This window comes from Eufriesea mexicana, unplaced genomic scaffold, assembly GCF_001483705.2.
Source record: "Eufriesea mexicana isolate 0111107269 unplaced genomic scaffold, ASM148370v2 scaffold2818, whole genome shotgun sequence".
NCBI lineage: Eukaryota > Metazoa > Arthropoda > Insecta > Hymenoptera > Apidae > Eufriesea > Eufriesea mexicana.
Genome location: NW_016910880.1, coordinates 208,549 through 228,215, shown reverse-complemented (window position 1 = coordinate 228,215; position 19,667 = coordinate 208,549). Strand labels below are relative to the sequence as shown.

The following is a 19,667-nucleotide window of genomic DNA, read 5'->3' as shown; positions in this document are numbered from 1 at the left end:
AGGAATGCGACGATAACGAGGATCGAGCGACGTGCGTGCCGTTGTGTGGGCATCGGTGCAACGCGTGCGACGAAAATCGCGACAAGAGGACGATTGCGTTACCAGAAATTCCTGCGCGTGTAACGCGTGGCCTCGGTATTCGCGATGACGCGTAATAATCGCGGGATTCCGCGATGGAAAATCGAGACCGCGATCTCCGGGCGTGTCGGACGCGGCGATTAAATCCGTATTTATTCGAGGACGATACTTGCTGGTAAATAAATCGACGAGGAGGAAGGGGGAGGAAGAAATGTCGCGGCCGAGCGAAACGCGTGTTTTCCCCGACGGCGGGAACGGCGGGGACGGCGGGGCCCAGGGATCGCGGACCGGGGACTGGGGACCGGGGACCGGGAGGTTTGAAAAATAAGCAGATCCGTATCGGGAACGGTTTCAGTCGAATTCCAGAGGCCGGGGAAACGAGCAATTTCGTAGTCGTGGTTATTTAGTTTCTATTCCGGGCACGGTTTCGTTACCGATACTTTTCTCAGCACGGACGAGAGGAAAAAGAGAGAGAGAAAAAAGAGGAACGATCAAAGTCCGAGGTGGATTAAAAAGGGCGAGATCGGTGGTTCCGACGCGCTAATTAATCGGCCCCGTTAGAACCGCCTCTAATTGGAAATTTCCATTTTCCGCCGAGTCGTGCGTGCACTTGACTCTGCCGTGCTCGTGGTTCCCGCCGTTTCTCGTTTAACATCGCGAGGATCGGCGATCGCGATCGCGCCGTTTTTCATGGCGCTCGCCGCGCCATTTTGCGCCCGGCCTGTCCTTGATTCGCCTTACCGACCACCGCGATCGCCGCGATTCCGCCGTTTCGCGTGCGCGCGAAACGCAAACACGGAAACGGGCAAGGTTGAGCCGCAAAGGAGCCGAGCGAGGCAAAACGGACACCGATAAAAGTAGGTCCGATCTAATTAAACTTAATGCCACGTCCTCTCGGCCGACTCTGAATTCCTTTTACGCCCTGGACAGAGAGAGAGAGAGAGAGAGAGAGAGAGAGAGAGAGAGAAAGAGAGAAGGAGAGGAACGGAAAGAACCGTGGCCGTATTCTCGAAAGCAATTCCCGCGCGAGTAGACCGCAAAACCCGGCAACCGAACACGCTCGAAAATTAATAGTTAATTCAGCCGCAACGAACTCCCAGCTTTTAACGTTGCCCCGCAGCCGCGAAAGATAGATCTGGCGCGCGGCACGCGACGTTCATTAAGCCTCCCAAGTCCTACTCACGAGCTGGCCCTTTTTTACTCCCAGCCGGGGAACGGTGCCCCGTGCAATATCGCTCGTCCCTCGCCCTCGCCCTCGCCTTTCTCATCGTCCTTCACCGCCGTCCACACGGGGGTGGTTACTTTACGCGTTGGCTAATTTGCACCGGCCACTCATCATCCTCCGCCGGCTTATTACCCAGCTCCTTCTCCCATTCTCGTTCCATCTTCACCCATCTTCCTGCTATCTTCCTTCTCGCTCCGTCTCTTCCACTTCCTCGTTTTCTTCCTCCTCCTTCGCTTCCTCCATGTTACGTTTCCTTCATTTTCCATCTCCAGAGCGGAGCTCTACGCGCTGTCCCCGTCTGTCATCGCGAGAAGAGAAACGGGGTGTCGTCTCGCGACCGATCGCGACGATTCGGCGCCGGAATATTTCACCGGCGCGACGCCGAAGAACGCGTAATGGGTTGCTAGACCACGGCGGGTCCGCGCTATGGTTATTAGACGAACGAGATTAGACGAGGCCGCTGCAACGCGGACAATTAAGCCCCGCGGGGTACCGGATTCGGACGGCGGGGCACGTAGAGTAGTCTCTGCCGCGTTGGTCGATCGCGACGCGTATGATTTTGATTAAGCGGCTCGGGTAACGAGCCGGCTCGCCGACGTTGTTTGTTCTCGCCTGTTCGTCGATAACAAATAGCCGCGGTTTACGTAAGCAGCGTCGCGACACCGATTACGCGGCATTTTCCCATTTGTAGCCTGATGCTAATCGCGCTACCTGTTACTCCGTCGTTAAACCAAATTTCACGCGTGACTGTCCGCCGAGCTCGAAGCGGGAGAATCGAAGTCGCGTGTTCCCCGATGCCTTAGCCGCGTAGCCCCATTGACCGATCTGGCGGAATTCGCGTCGATGGAAGAATTCGCATAAATTACCATCGATCTGCCTCGCCTTTCCTCCGTCCTATCCCCTTGAACCGCGCCGCGGTGCTCGCTTCTCGCCCGCTTCTCGCCCGCTTCACGCCCGCCACGGTGGTTTATATACAGCGGCGAGTCGCGCGGCAGAAAACCTATAAATCTGCGCTCTAATCGGTCCCCGGGTATCCAGCGGCTCGTAATTCATCCGTCTCGGAGAGGAGCGCGCCGCGACCCTTCTGGTTAGGTCCGAGCGACGCGGCTCGTTTCGCGGATCATAGCCCGGGCCGATTATATTCGCGGAGTGCCTAGATGTCGCCCGCGTCGCGGCCCAGGCCTAGGTGGCGCTCGCCTCGTTAAGCGCGGGGGCCGACATCAAAGGAAGGACCACGGCCGGCTAAAGTGGCAAAGGCCCCTCGGTCGATGGCGGTCGGTCGGCTGTTGGCCGCGTTCTATGCCAGGCCAACGACTACCGATACTACCGGACTGCTTTACGCGATGGCGTGCAAACTGCTCCACCGCTGCGAGGGAAACAGGGAAACAGAGAGGGCGAGGGAGAGGATTTGCATACGGGGAGAACGGCGTGCACCGCGTATGAGGGGAATGTTTACGATATCCGCATAATGAGGGCGTGGGTGTTTCTATTAAGGCGCGCAGCCGGGCCCTGCACCGGTTAATATTTCACCGGCGCGACGCCGAAGAACGCGTAATGGGTTGCTAGACCACGGCGGGTCCGCGCTATGGTTATTAGACGAACGAGATTAGACGAGGCCGCTGCAACGCGGACAATTAAGCCCCGCGGGGTACCGGATTCGGACGGCGGGGCACGTAGAGTAGTCTCTGCCGCGTTGGTCGATCGCGACGCGTATGATTTTGATTAAGCGGCTCGGGTAACGAGCCGGCTCGCCGACGTTGTTTGTTCTCGCCTGTTCGTCGATAACAAATAGCCGCGGTTTACGTAAGCAGCGTCGCGACACCGATTACGCGGCATTTTCCCATTTGTAGCCTGATGCTAATCGCGCTACCTGTTACTCCGTCGTTAAACCAAATTTCACGCGTGACTGTCCGCCGAGCTCGAAGCGGGAGAATCGAAGTCGCGTGTTCCCCGATGCCTTAGCCGCGTAGCCCCATTGACCGATCTGGCGGAATTCGCGTCGATGGAAGAATTCGCATAAATTACCATCGATCTGCCTCGCCTTTCCTCCGTCCTATCCCCTTGAACCGCGCCGCGGTGCTCGCTTCTCGCCCGCTTCTCGCCCGCTTCACGCCCGCCACGGTGGTTTATATACAGCGGCGAGTCGCGCGGCAGAAAACCTATAAATCTGCGCTCTAATCGGTCCCCGGGTATCCAGCGGCTCGTAATTCATCCGTCTCGGAGAGGAGCGCGCCGCGACCCTTCTGGTTAGGTCCGAGCGACGCGGCTCGTTTCGCGGATCATAGCCCGGGCCGATTATATTCGCGGAGTGCCTAGATGTCGCCCGCGTCGCGGCCCAGGCCTAGGTGGCGCTCGCCTCGTTAAGCGCGGGGGCCGACATCAAAGGAAGGACCACGGCCGGCTAAAGTGGCAAAGGCCCCTCGGTCGATGGCGGTCGGTCGGCTGTTGGCCGCGTTCTATGCCAGGCCAACGACTACCGATACTACCGGACTGCTTTACGCGATGGCGTGCAAACTGCTCCACCGCTGCGAGGGAAACAGGGAAACAGAGAGGGCGAGGGAGAGGATTTGCATACGGGGAGAACGGCGTGCACCGCGTATGAGGGGAATGTTTACGATATCCGCATAATGAGGGCGTGGGTGTTTCTATTAAGGCGCGCAGCCGGGCCCTGCACCGGTCAGCGTTTGCCCTATCCGAGCCACGGATCTCTCTCCGTCCCTCTCTCTCTCTCTCTCTCTCTCTCGCCTGCCTTTTTCGTTCCCTTTTGACGCTCGCTATTTTTTCTCTCCTCTTTTCTCCTCTCTCGCGTCGCGTTGTTTCCTCTTATGAACGTTTTTATTCGCCTCTGCCCTTTTCTAGCCGCCCCCTTCGTTTTATTTTCTTCCCTTTCTCTCTCTCCCTCTCTCTCCTCTTTCCTTTTCCCGCGTTGATCCGCTTCGGGAGATCGCGCTCGCTTTCAACCACTCGATCGCCTCTCGCCTTTGTACTCTCGGCCGTGTGTTCCCTCGGTTGCGTCAGGGCCTGTCGAAAAATACGAGTACCGCGTGTGTCGTATATCCGTTCCGGGCTTGCCAGAGTGAAACGGATTTGTCGGTACCGCCGTGAAGTTGCTTTCAAGCGCGTCACGTTTAAACGGCTAATTAGTCCAAAGCGAGAATTATCGCGGACACTAAACGCGGTCGTAACTCAAAACGAGAGCCGCGTAAAGTATACTTCGCGCCGTTTTCTCCTCGCCGGTTATCCTTCTCGAACCGCGAGTTCCGCAGGGGCTCGGGCAGATCCGTCGCTATTAAAGGTGGAGCCCGAGTTGCCCGATTGTCCGCGACCACGCTTAACCCCGAGGGTCCCGAAGGCAGGTACTTTGAAGTGCCACTTTCGTCGAAACGCCGCTGCCAACGGAATACTCGCGCGCTCTTGATGCACTCGTAAGCGCTTCCGCGGGGTTCCTCGTACCCGCGTTTATGCTCTAACGATCGTAAAAACCGTTTATACCCGGCGTACGCGTTACTCGAGGGGCCTTGCCGCTGTCCTCCATCGATGGGAAATAAAAATCGCCAGTTTCTGGTTATTCTCCGCAAACTCCAAGCTCTTCCGTCCCCCTGCGCGCAGCGTTTCACTTTCCCCGTCGTTTCTCTCCCTCGCGGCCGTTATTATCCCAATTTACTAGCAACGGTTTCTGTCTTGCGCGACTGATCGCGGATACGTCGCGGGTAAGTTATTAGCCTAATGTCTCGCTGGAATTAGCTTAAATCAGTCGTTTATCGGTAACGGCCGGGGGAAATTGCGCGCGGAGACAAGGAAGCTTGGAGCGGGCGGGAGGGGGACAGCGCGGATAATAAACGACGTTGTCTAACGGTGCAGTAACTAAATAGTTGACCGTGCCGCGTTACTTTTTCCTCCCTTAAGTTTACCGCCTTTCTTCTCTCTCTCTCTCTCTCTCTCTCCGCCGTTATTAACGATTTTTCCACCGGGCTCCGTGTACTTTCTCGCGTTTCTTGCGCCCGACCCGGACTCGCCCGATCTCCTCCACCGTGTGCTCGATCCAAAGGATCTCTCTCCTCTGCGATGCAGAGCTCGAGGTGCGAGGAGACGCGCGTTCCGGGAAAAAGAAGACGTCGCGTGCAAAGCGGCCTGGCTCGAGGAATCGCCCACGCGTCTCGAATTAAAGCCGCGAATTAACCGGTAATTACGCTTCTCGCGGCTCATAGGCTCATGAATAAACCACGCGGCGAGAAGGAGTCGCAGACGTCCCTTGGACCCGTGCATTCCCGAGTCGATCCGACAGAGGAATCGCTAGGTCGAGGTCAAGTCGAATAATTCGCGGATACTCTTCCGTCCAGACGAGTGGAACTCGCGGGTTACTCGCTCCAACGTAGCCGCGGGCTGATTTTCTCGATCGATTCTCCCGCGACGATCGAGATCTCGTAGCTTTCACCTGATTTTTCTCGAATTTCCGCCGATTCTCCGGTGGCCGTGCACTCGCGCAACGGCTCGAGTCGACGTGTTACGAGCAGCCGGTGTGCATCCGTGTTCCGTGAGTCTGCAGTCCTGCTGCACTGCGGTGCCATGACTCTTCCAATGCGGCTCGTAGACAGCTTTGCGCAACGAGTCCTCGCGTACGCCGCATTCTGGCAAACGCTTTCGGACGTGTCCCCATGAAAAATGATCGCCTCGCCAAGGTGCCGCGTCGCCTTTTCCCCGGCACAGAATTTTGGCCCTTCCCTTCCGTGACTTATCGTCTCGCGTGTTCCGGATCACGCGAGTTCACGATTCGCGGTAATGAGAGCAGGAAAAGGGTGGCAAGAGTTTGGTCACGGTACGATTATCGGGTATGAAAAATTCCATAAGAATACCTACTATTTTCTCCGAATAAAAATTTAAATCGGAGTCTTTGCTCGAGAATGACGCGTCCCTATTCCTTCTTTCGAGAGAGACGAAAAGTGAAATTAAATGCTCCGAAATAAAGTTTTTCGCTCGAATTGGAAAATCGGAATTTGGAGACGGGTGAATTTCAAGATAGTTTTCCACGAGATGTTGCTCGTGGCGGTGCAGGATTTTCCAGCGATCTCGATAAAGGACGAGGTTTTCGCGCCGAGTGTCCGGGACCCAGGAATTTCCATGGCGGGGCCTGACCAGTGCAACGGAGACAGAGAGAGCTGGGCCTCGGCGTTCCAGTTATTACAGCCGGCGTTATCTGCGCGCGGAGAGGATTTTACGAGCGTGGTCGCATTATCAAACGTCGTTGCTCGAAGTAAACGCTTGCAAACGACGCTGCTTGTTACGCGGTCAATGTTATTAGTTCGTGGAATGCCCCTAGCCTGGCGTGACGCAAAGAATCGAGAGCAAATAGGCAAGCAGGAGCAAATGTTAAACGAACCGGCTATTTGTTTGCGACCAGCGAGCCACGCTGGCCACGTCCAGTTAAGGAAGGAGATGCTTCTTGCCTCCGCGCAGCGTTCGTTTTCGTTTTCTTCCACGTTCCGACCAACCTTCCATCCCGCGAATCGAATTTTCCCCGGCTTTTCGATATTCCCCACGGCCGAGCATTCGTCCATTCCCATCCACGATCTTTCGCAAATCGATCTATCGGCGCGACAAAACGGCATCGAGAAAAATTCTTCGGAAACTTATCCACCGCGAGATTAATCCGCGGACTATCGATCGGTCTGCCAATTTCGCATAATCGAAAATTACTCGGGACCGTACGTTAACTAATAACACCGCGCGATGGTAAATTACATCCACGAGATCCTCTCGATAATACCATTCTCGCGGCGGGGGAAAAAGGGAAAGCGCGCGAGGGAAGACGAGAAGTAATGAAAGAGGAATAGTAAATTAAAATCCCATCACGCCGAGACAGCAGCGGGAACCGATACCATTCCCATCGCGCGCGGCGATGTGCAGGGATGACCGAGAATCCCGGGCCGGAGAACGCATTCCGAGGCTTCGTTCGAGCCTGAAGACCTGGAATCCACCCGCATGAGACGTTCCCGTACAGCCGGTACAGGTGACTCGGTTCGTGGTCGAAGGACTTGGCAGGCGTGGGCCCTCAGCTGCCGCCTCTCGCCGGTTCCTTTTTAGATTCCCGCTCGAGTGGCGGATCGCTAATGATCCAGCGGCGGTTTCACGGCTGGCCGTGCGACGACCAGCCGTCGCGGTCGTCCTCGTCGTCCTCTTCGTCCTCTTCGTCCTCTTCGTCCTCGCCATCACCGTCGTAGAAACGTTCCCTCGTCGTGGAGGGGGCGCAAAGGTGCGAGGCGTAAAAGAGAGTGGTGGGGAAAATCGGCGAGGGTTTAATTGCCAGAGGCCTCCGGATCCACGGTGGATGTCAATCCGTGGATCCCGTAACGATCGCCGTGGGGATTCCTACGGTCGATAACGATCGCTTCGGGAGCGCCTCGGTCTGTTTCAATGGCGCCGCGTCTGCGACTCGGCGTCGCGCGCGCGCGCGCTAGCGCGGCCGCGTCTTCTTTTCCTCCCCGTCGCTGCGCTTCAGCGTGCCGGCATTTAAATAAGAACGCGTTACGGAGGCTCGTCTATCTTGCATGGCGGCGAAACGAAACGACGCGTTAAATATTTAACGCGCGAGACGCCGTTGAATCGCACGCGCTCCGGCCAACGCCGAGAGTAGTCCCGGGCGTACGCGAGGGGGGAAGAAAACGAGTGGCGGAAATGGAGATAAGTTAATAACAGTCGCGCTGGTAAATGGATCGATCCGGGCGCGTGATCGAGCGGCGCCCGTTGCCGGGAAACGCGAGCCGCTTTCGAGATTGCGGGAAAATTGTTTTGTATAATGCGTCGGAATGATATATTCGCGGAACGCGGGTTCAGGCTGGTTTTAATGGTATTAGAAATTGCGCCGCGCGCTCGTTTATCGCGCAGATCGGTTCGCTCGTTTTTCCTTCTTCTTCCTTCCCTTTTTTCTTCCTTTCTCTTCGTTTTTCAAATTAGATCGCAGGATTTTTCGTTTTATCCCCCGTCCCCGGGGAAAACACCAGTCGGACGGGGTACAAAGGAGCGTCTTAAAAGGCGGCGAAAAATGTCGCGGTTCTTCGTAATATTTTAGAGCCGATGCAAAATGGCGGAACGCGCGCGGGGAAAGCGACGAACGATCCGAGGGGATGAAAGGATCGTAAACATTGTTCTTTACCGCCGCCCTTTTCCTCGGCTTACAACGACGATGGCCACTGTGCCATCGGAGGGTACCCTTTCACGCGTTCCAACGATCCTCTTTACTTTTCATCTCGTCGACGTAAAACTCTCTTTTCGATCGAGAAAAATTCCCCATCCGACGACGATGGATCTCGCAGCGCGGATGGAAGCGAGCGGTCGAGGGCCAAGGGCGAGGAAGGAGCGAAGCGCGGAGGCTGTAGCGAAAGAAATCGAGAGCGACGAGAAGTTGTCGCGTCGTTAAAGCGAGCAGAGGAGAATTGACGTCTTATTAAGCGTCGGATAACGTCGGCTAGCGGTTGGGAGCGTCAACGAGCAGAGGCGAAGGGCATCGGCCGTTATCATCGACGAGTCGTCCCGATGAACGCGGTGATTCAGCGAATTCCCAGCGTCCCTTTAGAACGGCACCGGCCAATCGATTACACGCCAATCGGATCGACGGATCGCGCTAACTAGATCGTAAAAGCGGATCGGTGCTGTACCGCGACTCGCGATCGTGGCTACCGCGCGGGCAGACCGGGGATCTTTCGGAAATCTCTGGAAACCGTTGCGTCTCCTCGAGTTCCAACGGAAGAATCGCAATCTCGAGTTACCCAGGGAATTTCGGTCTGGGTCGATCGAGGATCTCTGGAAGGAAACGCGAAGGCACCCACGAGCTGCGAAGGCGAGTACACCGTCGATCCACTTTATCAAACGCGAACGGTGTCCCCTTCCATTTCACTCTGACACAGCGAAAGGGTTAACGAGGCGAGAAGCGAGATCGTTGGCGTCGATAATTGCTCTTTCCCCGGCGAGCCGATTGTCGCTACAGGGCGAATAAATTAATTTCGCTATCTAAGCGATCAAAGCGTGGACAGTGGATAATTAATAACCGCTGTGCACCGTGACGACGTCGTCGCGTTGTCGCTGCGCATAAAGTCGAACCGGAACGCGCATCGGACTAATCGTATCGTCGTGCTCGCGTGCGCGCGCAAGCTCCACTGGATCCAACACCGGATCGAGAAGATCCCTCGAATTTCTTCCTCCGAACTCGAGAACCGATCGAGAGATCGTCGACGAAGAATCGACCCGTTGGAAAAGAAGGGGGTATCCCACGGCGAAAGGGGGCTGTGGGAGCGGGCGATCCGCGGGTCTTATAAAACGCGTACAACCATTCCGAGGCGACGTTAAGTATGATAGTCGGTTTTTGCATCTCCGCGGAACGGCGACGAGCCGGACGTTATTTATCGTCCGGCGGTGGTTAAAAAGCGACGAAAGTACTTGTCGCGACCTCGCGACAGGGTTTTCGAATGGCTAACGATCGAACCGCTGGAGCGGAGGACGAAGGAGGGAGGACGCCTGGACGCGCAACCCCTCGGTGCCGATCAAACGTCCTGGCGTGTCGTAGGACGCGCACAGGAAGGTAGGAAAACCGGGAGGTAGACCGCGGGCTGGCTCCCTTCGTGTTCGTCTCTGGGTTGGTAGGTGTGCATGTGCCCGCGCGTGTACGCGTACGGAGGGAAAGGAGATAGGTTCGTATAGCTCCTTAAATCAACCCTAGTTGGCCTGTCAACCGAGCGGCGCGCGTTCCCTTTCGCGGCGCACAAATTACCACGCGTTTAATTACCGTCCGATATCCGAAGGGGGGTCATTAATCACCACGCCGATAACCCGTAATTTTCCAGCAACGATAAAATCTGTCGCACGACACCGACTCTCGCGTTCGAGACGACGCTGCTGCCGTTGCCTCTGCTCTTCCTCTCTCTCTCTCCCTCTCTCCCTCGCCGTGTCCCTCTCGGTCCGTCACACGATCGCGCGAAGGAAGAGCGAGCAGGAGACGTAGGAGGTGGTAGAAGCGGAGGAAACGCGCGCAGAACACGATCAAAGAGCGGATCCTGTTGCTTCCATATAGATTTTTCTCCCTTCCGCGTGCTGCACTTTCTCTTCCCGCCTGCGGTGCAGCGTCGTCCGTGGGCGTCGTTCTCGCGGCGGAAAATAGAGCAGTGGAACCCCCTTTGACGTCTCGGAGGACGAACAGCTGAAGTCGGACGATCGATAGCCTGGAAACGAGAGCGAGATTGAACGCGTGTTCCAGCCAGCCCCGGACACCCGGCTCACCGGCCGCGAGTCCGCGCCATTCTTTCACGCGGCTCTCCGCGCGATCCGCGCGCGTCCACCGTTTCTATAACCGTTGCCTATGTAGATACCAACGATCGGCTTCTCTTCGGTAGCCCGTCTGGTTTTTTGGTAGCAGTTTGCCGGAGTCCCACCGCTTTTCCTTCCGAAGGAGGAACGGTGGATGGACGATCCTAGCGATGGCCTCGAACCGCTCGCGTTCGCCTTTAACGAACCACGCCGCTAACGATCCGCCGGAAACCACGCCGTGGCAGCTGATGTGGGAGATCGTCTTTGACCGATAGTCGCGATTGCCACGTCCACGCGTCGCACCCTCTTGCCAGCTCCGATGAGGGTGCTCGTGGATGGAAGGACGATGTACAGCTGTTCCCAGTTAACGAGCCCCGCGAGAAAGAGGGTTCGCTTTGCGACGTGGGAAGATCGGCGCGCGATGCGGGTACCGCGAGTTTCTTTGATTCCCGTTTCGTTCGATCCTCGTCCACCGTTGCCGCGTTATTTCGAAGGCACGATCGCGATATCGCGCAGGGAGCGGAGAGAAACGGGTGTAGGAGTAAACGATTTTACGGAGCGTACTCGCGAGCAGGTCGTAGCCATCGCTTGACCAGCGGAGCACCCGGTATATGGACAGATCGAGCGGGAGAGAAAGATCAAGCGCTCCACCCACGCCCATGTCTCAACCTGTTCTGTTTCTCCCGTCGAGCCGCGGTTACAGGTGCCTCCCCGAGGGTTCCTGCTGGAATTCTTCACCGATGATCTTCTCCCGGCCCTCCTGCAAATTCTCCTGCCGCAGCCGCGTCGCGGCTTACCGACTCCGGTCAAAATCGGTCCCCGAGGAATCCGCCTCGCCGAATTTCCCTTCCACCCGCCGGCCCCTTTCCCTCTCGGCCCGATTCCTCGCGTTCCACGAGAACGCCGAGAGTCCGCGCGACGATTTTTCCCTTTTTCGAAAAAGAGACACGAGGACGCCGGACGAGTCGGGTACCCGCGACGCGGTGGAATCTAACGAGACGATTAAGTTTCTCCTCTCTAACGTAACACGGTAATCGGATTGCGCAATGGGTGACGCAAAGCGACGCCCGTCGCTGATTTCTTCGAACGCCGACGCGGCCGCGTGTGTCCGTCCGGCCGGATCAGCCTGAAAACGCAACCGGCGGACCATTAAGCTTTCCTAAATGCCCTTCGACGGTGCCTGTCGGAGACAGGGTCTCTCCCCGTGAGATCTAGAGAAAGGGAGATCGCGAGCGAGGCGCGAGTCTAGTTTCACCAAAGTCCGACGGTTTCGTGCGCGTCGATCTCTCCTCGAGCCTTCGCCGGCGGACTCTGCGAGCGGAATAATCGTCCGACGCGGAGCAACTGCTCGGTGTTGTCCTGCCAGGGGGATTGCAGGCAGAAGGAACACGGAGAAAAGAAGAAAAAGAAGAAGAAGAAGAAACGAAGGTGGTGGTGGAGGATGAGCAAAGAGAGAAATGGGAAGAAATAGAAGACGAAGAAACGAAAAGGGGAAGAGGATGGCAGCCACGCACGCCCACACCTCCTCGTCGGGGACCTGTTCTCGGCTTTTACGTTCTGACATCTTTTCACTCCGTTTACGAGTCCCCTTTACGTTTTACGACCGATCATCGGGGCCCTTTCTCTCAGCGAGATTCTACCGACCGTGCCGGCCTGCCACGAGGCGAAGGGAAAAGGGAGGAACGAGGGAAACCAGCGGACGATCATCGCGCTGGGATGAACAGGGACGCCCAACGGACCGCCGTGAGACTCGCTATCCGACAGTCGATCTCTCGATGCCCGATACGAATATCGCGGCGAACGCCGATATCTTTCCGCGCCACGGAAAATCCCGGTCCATCCACGGCCGCCCCTGTGCGCCAAGCGAGATCGCCACGATAGGGGTTATGGCGGCGTCCGTCTGGCCTAACGTCTGACCAATGGCACCCTGTGCTCCAACGATACCCACCCTATCCACCATCTAGACCACGCGTTACGAACTTGCTTCGCTCGGAAGCCCTCTCGCCGATCGTTATAGCTCGGTTCGTCTCCTCCGACTAGGGCCCCGTGGCGTCGAACATCCATTGACACCGGTTTCAGAAATAATTGCGAATGTAATTTTTCAACGGGATTCACGATCCCGTTGAGAGATAAACAGGGACTACTAGATATCTCGTAGATCGTTATAGATCGGTAATTAAGATACAGGCGTACCCGAAACGAGTTATTCCTTCGGAATTCTTCCAGATTCCACCGGTTTTTTCCCACGGTTTCCAACACGTAATTTATTTTCTACCGCATTCCCATTTTTTTTTTAGCTTTTCCCGATTTTTCAAAAATATTCCGCTCTCTGGAACGGATCTCGCAGTCCTCCCCCCAATACCTTTCACCACACCTCCACGCGCGAGTTCGCGCTCGCGTTCTTCGAATCATCCGATCTTCGTGCGTCAGCCATCAGGCAGGCATCCCCTGGCCCCCCGCCCGAGGCAATTTCACGAACTCCCGGCGGAGGCGTAAAGTCGAAGGCCGTTCTGCTGCGTGTCGCAAGCGGTGCGGCGCGTACCTTCGCGTAATTCAGCGCGCGCGTTGCCGCGAAGTTTCCGCGGAGCGAGCACTTTCCGCGCTTTGATACCGCGTCAAGGCGTTCGGCCGCCTCTCCATGAAAGGATCCGCGCGCGCCGGCGAGAGGAACACGGGGAATCGAATCGAATCGGATGGAAAGAGCGGTAAACTGCGCGCGTACGCGCGGGAATGCGACAGGCTCGCGAAGCCGGTGGAAGAAAGTCCCTCCTAGCCGGGACACGTGTGTCGCGGATTCGTCTTCCGGGAACGCGAATTTCTATTCTCGTGGACGCGACTAATTGCTGGAAAATCGACGTTCCCCGGTGGCGCGTCGCGGGGAGCCTCGCGGACCCCCCCTTGCTCGCCTCGTCGTAAAATGGCGGCACGTTTCATCGGCGCGAGACCGCTCGGCTGCTCACCGGGTATATATTTTACGCATAATCGCGGCAATAAATCGCGATCGAAAATTTAAACGATCCACGTCCCCGTCTAATTTACCGCGGGTAATTTAGATAATCGACGCGGCTCGCGCGTGCGTTTCACTCGGCGCAGCGAGCGCTCGGGATGAAAAACCCGGCACAGAGTTTTCTTTCGTTTTCCATCGTGGCAAGGAATTCGATCCGCGATGCGTCGAGTGATCGAGCAAACTCCCGTGCTAGCCTGTCGTGACAAAGTGAGGGAAAATACGGTAGAAGAAACGGCGGCTCGCTTTATTCGTCGACGCGAGAAGAGATTACCCTGTTCCTCCAACGAGAGAAACGCGGTTGTAAATATCGGTTTTGTACGAGACGCGATTTCGTAAGGAAGACGGTGGGTTTCTCCGGCGATTTATCGCGTTCCTGTTGCGTAAATTTAATTTTCGCGTTATTCCCGCATACCCGCGGTTCCCTAATTTCGCGTACGCGTTGCCGATAAACAATCGCGGATGTCGCGATCACGGTAATCCCCGGCGATCAATTATCTTGGCCGCGGAGGGGGCAGCGCGGTGGACGCGCGGCAGGCGATATTGCAAGTTTTATGGCGTCCCCACGACGGGCCCTGCAACTTCTCGGGGCCGGGACGGAAAGTCGCCTACACCGAAAAACGGGGGGTTTAGCTCGATTCGTCGTTTGTACACGTTGATTCATGCGCTCGCCGTGCCTGCTTCTCTCGCGCGCCATTTAAATTTCAAATAGTCCGCCGGATACACCTCTCCGCTTGCACGTGGTTTTATGACAAAGTGCCGTTGTCGCGTCGAACAAGACGAGCCGTGTGGTCCGTGCACCGCGTTCCATTAAAATAAACGGACGGCGAAATTTTTGCTCCCTCGCGGAGGACGAGGCGGCGACGACGACGACGACCGGTGTTCGCCGATCGCGAGGATCGATTCACCGTATCGTTGCTCCGACGCGGCCCCTACCATCGGTAAACACTCGTGGGATTTTAAACGGATAGACTCGAAATCGACGGATCGACTCGGCTCGATTCGACCGGAGCGAGATCGATCGCGCGATCGTCGCACCTTTTATTCAATGGCTACGCCGGGCTCGATGACAGACGGTCGACCCGCACCGTCTCGACGGAAAAAACGCGCGAACGCGTTCATAGTGATTTACTACGACCGCGACGCCGATCTCCGTGGACGGTGGACGCCTCCGCGACCGATCTCCAGTTGCGTGGATCGATATCCTGCCAGCCGATCGAAAGACACTCCGCTATCCTCCTGTTTCCTCGTCGCGCCTCTGCTTCGTTGCGCGGATTCGGTAAGCAGAAGACGGGACCCGACGCTCTCTCTCCTCCTCCTCCACCTCCACCTCGTCGTCTCTAATGACGACGCGGATCCCTTTGAGCGGCTCGTAATGGCGAATTCGTAGAGCGGATAACAGCGAGATAAGGTCGCGTAAGCGTAGCGCGTGCATGCCGGAGATCCGCATGCGCGTCCGGCACTAAAAGGATGATTCATGAAATTACGCGCGTCGAGCGATCTCATAAGCAATCGGAAATGAGCGCGCCGCGGAGGCTGTAATTTAACAATATCCGAGATTACAGGGAAGGCAAGAGAAATAAGAGTGGCGTGGTTTGGTTGTTTCAGGACGAGGTGGGAGGCAGTACGGTGGTAGCCGAGGGTGTAGTAGGCGGCATAAAGGGCCCAGGCGGCGGGTGCCGCGCATCCTCGATGACGATGGCCGAGAGCGCCGTGGAGGACGCTGCAGCCGCGCCCCCGGGTCCGGCCAAGCCGCCACCGCCCTCCTGTACCAACAATAACACCCTGGCGGCGACAGCGAACCGAAACCATCGGAACTACCGCAGACGGAAACGACTGGACCAAGTGTTGGACATCCTGCAACACCGTAGCTCGCCGTCCGAGGGCGAGGTGTTGAGGTTCGAGGGCAGCGGGCCCGCGTCGGAGGAGGAGGACGTGTTCGGTTCGCCGAGGTCGTCCTCGAGATCGGCCACGGATCCGCCGCTGGGCATCAGCCTGCTACCCCTCAGGCTGAAGAGCGAGGAGCCCGTGACGCCTACCGAGGAGGAGGGGAACGCGAACGAGTCGAACAGCTCGGATCAGCAACAGAATCATCATTCTCATCATCCGCACCATCACTCGCATCATCATCGTCACCGGCACAGGCATCATCACAGAAACAACGCGAATCACCTCTACGATCAGCTCCACCCGCCTCATCAGAGATCCTCGGCGAGCAACTACGCCGGATGCACCTGCGTTCAGTGTTCCCAGTCCACCACCCCTCCGATGGTGCAACCACCGCCGACCTCCCCGTTGACTCCTCTCACGCCGCTCACCCCGCTCACTCCGCTCACTTTGCCGCCGTTGACGCCGGGATTCCTGTCGTCGTACAGCTTCGAGCACTACATGCACACCAAGTACCTGCCGGATATATTCAGAGGACGCAGTCACTCGGACTCGGACGTGGTGCCGGGATGGGACCAGAAGCCACCGCTCTGAGAGCTACACCACGAGTCCTCAAGAGTCGCCGTTGGACCTCTCGATGAAGAACCTGATGGCGTCCGCGGCGGCCGCTGCGGCGGCGGTTTCCGGTAGACCGCCTGCCCTCCAGTTGCTCCCGCCGGGTATCGTGTCGAGGGGCTCGGTAAGCGTGCCAGTGGTAAAGGGCGACGTGGCGTCGCCAACGACCAAGGAGAGCGTCGCCGTGAGATACAAGCTCGAGGTGTCTCCCGTGGTCGAGGAGATGCCGCCGGGAGCGGACGTCGCGTACGTTTGCCCGATCTGCGGTCAAATGTTCAGCCTGCACGATCGACTGGCCAAGCACATGGCCTCGAGGCATCGCAGACAGGGTCCCCAGGACGCGTCCGCGAAGGCGTACCTGTGCGACGTGTGCAAGAGGAGTTTCGCCAGGTCGGACATGCTCACCAGACACATGAGACTGCACACGGGCGTCAAACCGTACACGTGCAAGGTTTGCGGCCAGGTATTCAGCAGGTCGGATCACCTGAGCACCCATCAGAGGACGCACACGGGCGAGAAGCCGTACAAGTGTCCGCAGTGCGCGTACGCCGCCTGTCGCAGAGACATGATCACCAGGCATTTGAGGACCCACGCCAGATTTCCCGACGTACAGACGCCTAAGAGCGAACCTGGCCTCCTTGCCGGCGAGGATAGCCCCACGTTTGCGCAGGAGATGGCCTTCCCGTCGGCAACGATCAAGGCCGAATGACGACGGCCAGGTGGATGACCGCCGCGTTTCTCAGCCGCGATGCCGAGCGGATTTCGAGCAGGAGGTGGAGATGGTGGTAGAGGAGGCGGTGGAGGAGGAAGAGGAGGAGGACGACCAGCTTCGACGAACAGCTACGGGACCGAGGTTGCAAGGTCTCGACGACGGCGATGACAGGACACGAGGCTCGCGAAGGGCAACGATGGAAGGCGGCATGATCGATTCGCCTCGGTGGAATTGGCTCGACTATTGGCGAGGGCGTACGATCAAGTTAGAGTTAAGGGAATTTTTCGTTATCCAGCAATTTTGCTATTTTCCTAACGTTAAACGCGCTCTCGTTACCGTCATATCGGAATCCCTTCCTGTCGATCTTCAAATTTCACGCGAGTCTCCGCACCGGGACTCCCAACAGTATTACCGCAATTCCTTCGTCTTCCCCCGTTGCTTTCCCAAACCGACTCGTGCCACGTTCATCTTCCGCAGTTGTTCGTTGTTCGTCGAGGACGTGGCTGTTCGAGGATCCTCCCAGCGACGACCACGGTTCGCGTGGACTATTCCAGGATTACGAAGTCGAGGGACTCTCACGGGTCAGCGCGATCCGTTTTGTTTTATTTTCCAAGCGAGCAATTCCTTCGTCGTCGGGACGATCGCTTCGAGCATCGAGTCTTCGTTGAACGATCCTCCTTCTCGATCGATACTCTTGCACGTGAAACGGAAACAGTCTGAAAGCATTCCCGCGGCAATTTGCGTGTCTGTTTACGCATGTCCGCATCGAAGGTTCACGAAAACGGTGCGCGAAGGCTCGACTCGCGCAACATGGAGACGCTACCGATCATCGGGAACAGCGAACGTTTCGCGATCTCCTCGCGATCTCCTCGCGACGTTCCTGTCCCCCCGAGAAGAAAGAGAAAGAGAGAGGGGGAGAGAGAGGGAGAGGGAGAGAGAGGAAGAAACTTGTGCCAAATTTTCACGGTGTCGTTAAGCCGCGTTCGCACGGTTACATATCGGTAGAGTCGAGCGCAGGGAAAGATGGTCGGCGACGTTGTTGCCTTTGTAGCGAGCGGTTGTTTTCCTTTTACTTAGTCGTGGTTTCGATGTTCGAAGATGAAACGATATTTATTCGTCGGCGGCGGTCTTTCCCTGAGAACCGATTCGTTTGTTCGAGAACGAGATCGTCGATTGGGCGTTTGGATGTCGAAGAGGAGAGAAAGGACAATGGTACCGAGCGCGTGATCGGTAAACGTTAGCTGTTATGAGGATTTTTGAACGGGAGAGAGAGAGAGAGAGAGAGAGAGAGTGAGAGAAAAAGAGTGTTCTAATTATCTCGCGTTGCGAAATTCCTCTCGACAACGCGGTGTTATATATTTATCGAGAATTCGTTTGTTTTGCCCGCCAAGTGCGGAACCGAAATGGCGTCTAGGCAGCCGAACGCGTTCGAGGAGACTCGAACAACGGAGGCACGAGGAAGTGAACGCAGATGGACCCGCGAGACGCGACGATTTTCCTCGCGATGCGAAAAAGTAAAAGAGAACGAACGTAACCGTACCTGCAGAAAGAAAGAAACTTAAAGCATAATAAAAGCGTCTAGATGTAACGTTAATTAGTGGGTAATATTAATATTATTATTGCGTTTTATTATTATTATGAATATTAATATTATTATTAATAACAATGTCATTCTCATTGTGAACTGTTCGGCGCGAGAATGCCGCGGAACAGCGTGCGCGAAATGAGAGAGAGAAAAAGAGAGAGAGAGATATTTTTTTATACACCGTCGAAGAGAGACTTCGCGAAACGGTCCGAGATAGAGATAGAGAGAGATTGAGAGAAAAAGAGAGAGAGGGGAAGGAAAAGGAACATCGAGCGCAGGACGCGAGTTGTCTCACCTCGAAATCACTCGACGCGTTATATTTGAAAGGAAAATTCGACACGATGATCGAACCTGTCGAAGACTCCTTCCGTTCCAGGCAGTTTTCTCTTCCAGATCGTCGCGCCCTCTCGCGAAGTACGGCGACGAAGCGCCATCTGCAACGTCGCGGCGTCGGTCCAGCCGATTTCGACCGTTCGGGACTTCACCACGCGGGTGATCCCCCGGAAAATACTCACGAGTTCGACGAATTGTGGAGAAACGTTCTTCACTGCCCGACGCTTTATCGACAGACGCTCGAGTTATATTTCGTCGAAATTCGGAAGAATTTCGCTGCCTCGTTTAAAGGCCCGTACACATTGGAACGATGGCTAGAAACCACGTATTCGTATGATTGCTTCGTCGTACCGGATACAGTCTCGTTTATTTTCCGTATTCGTACCAAATTTCGAGTCCAAAGATAAATCGAAAATGTGGAACAAAATATTTTTCGACTATCGCGTAGTTTTCGAGAACTCTATCTTCCACGTACTCTCGGTATTAAATTATTGCTCTTTCCGGATTCGCGCGTTAAGCATCGTGGCATTTACGGTCCGAATTTTTGAGAACCGGTTATCTCGAACATTTCGTTCCACGTTTTCGACTTATCCCTCGAAGCAGATTCGCGCGTTAGCCCGATTAAACGAGGTCAGTGCTTTGGCATGATCGCCAAGATGTTTCTAGCAATCGTATCGGAATGCTGGACAGGTCCGCGACGAGGCGAAGCATCAGGTGCAGCGAAGGTCTGTCGAAAAAGCGCTAGGCGACACACAGTGTTCACGTACGATTCAGCGGAGACTACACGCGGTATCAGCTACTTCAAACCTTGCTCAACCTCGACCGTTCGCCTTCTTCCTTGCCATAACTCGGCCGCTGTCCAGTGTGTCTCCCGTTCGTGGTCACGGTAAAACAGGCAGTGACGAATATCGCGAGTCACGCCCGTTGCAAAACA

General features: G+C 56.2%; 1 protein-coding gene across 1 annotated transcript in view; it reads left to right on the top strand.

The window, feature by feature from the left end:
• Positions 1-16,812, top strand: part of klu (zinc finger protein klumpfuss) — a 198,076-nt gene extending 181,264 nt beyond the window's left edge. The window contains 2 exon segments of the mRNA XM_017904162.1: positions 15,210-16,079; positions 16,081-16,812. Coding sequence (XP_017759651.1) covers positions 15,210-16,079; positions 16,081-16,812 — 1,602 coding nt within the window.
• The last annotated feature ends 2,855 nt before the right edge of the window (positions 16,813-19,667 follow it).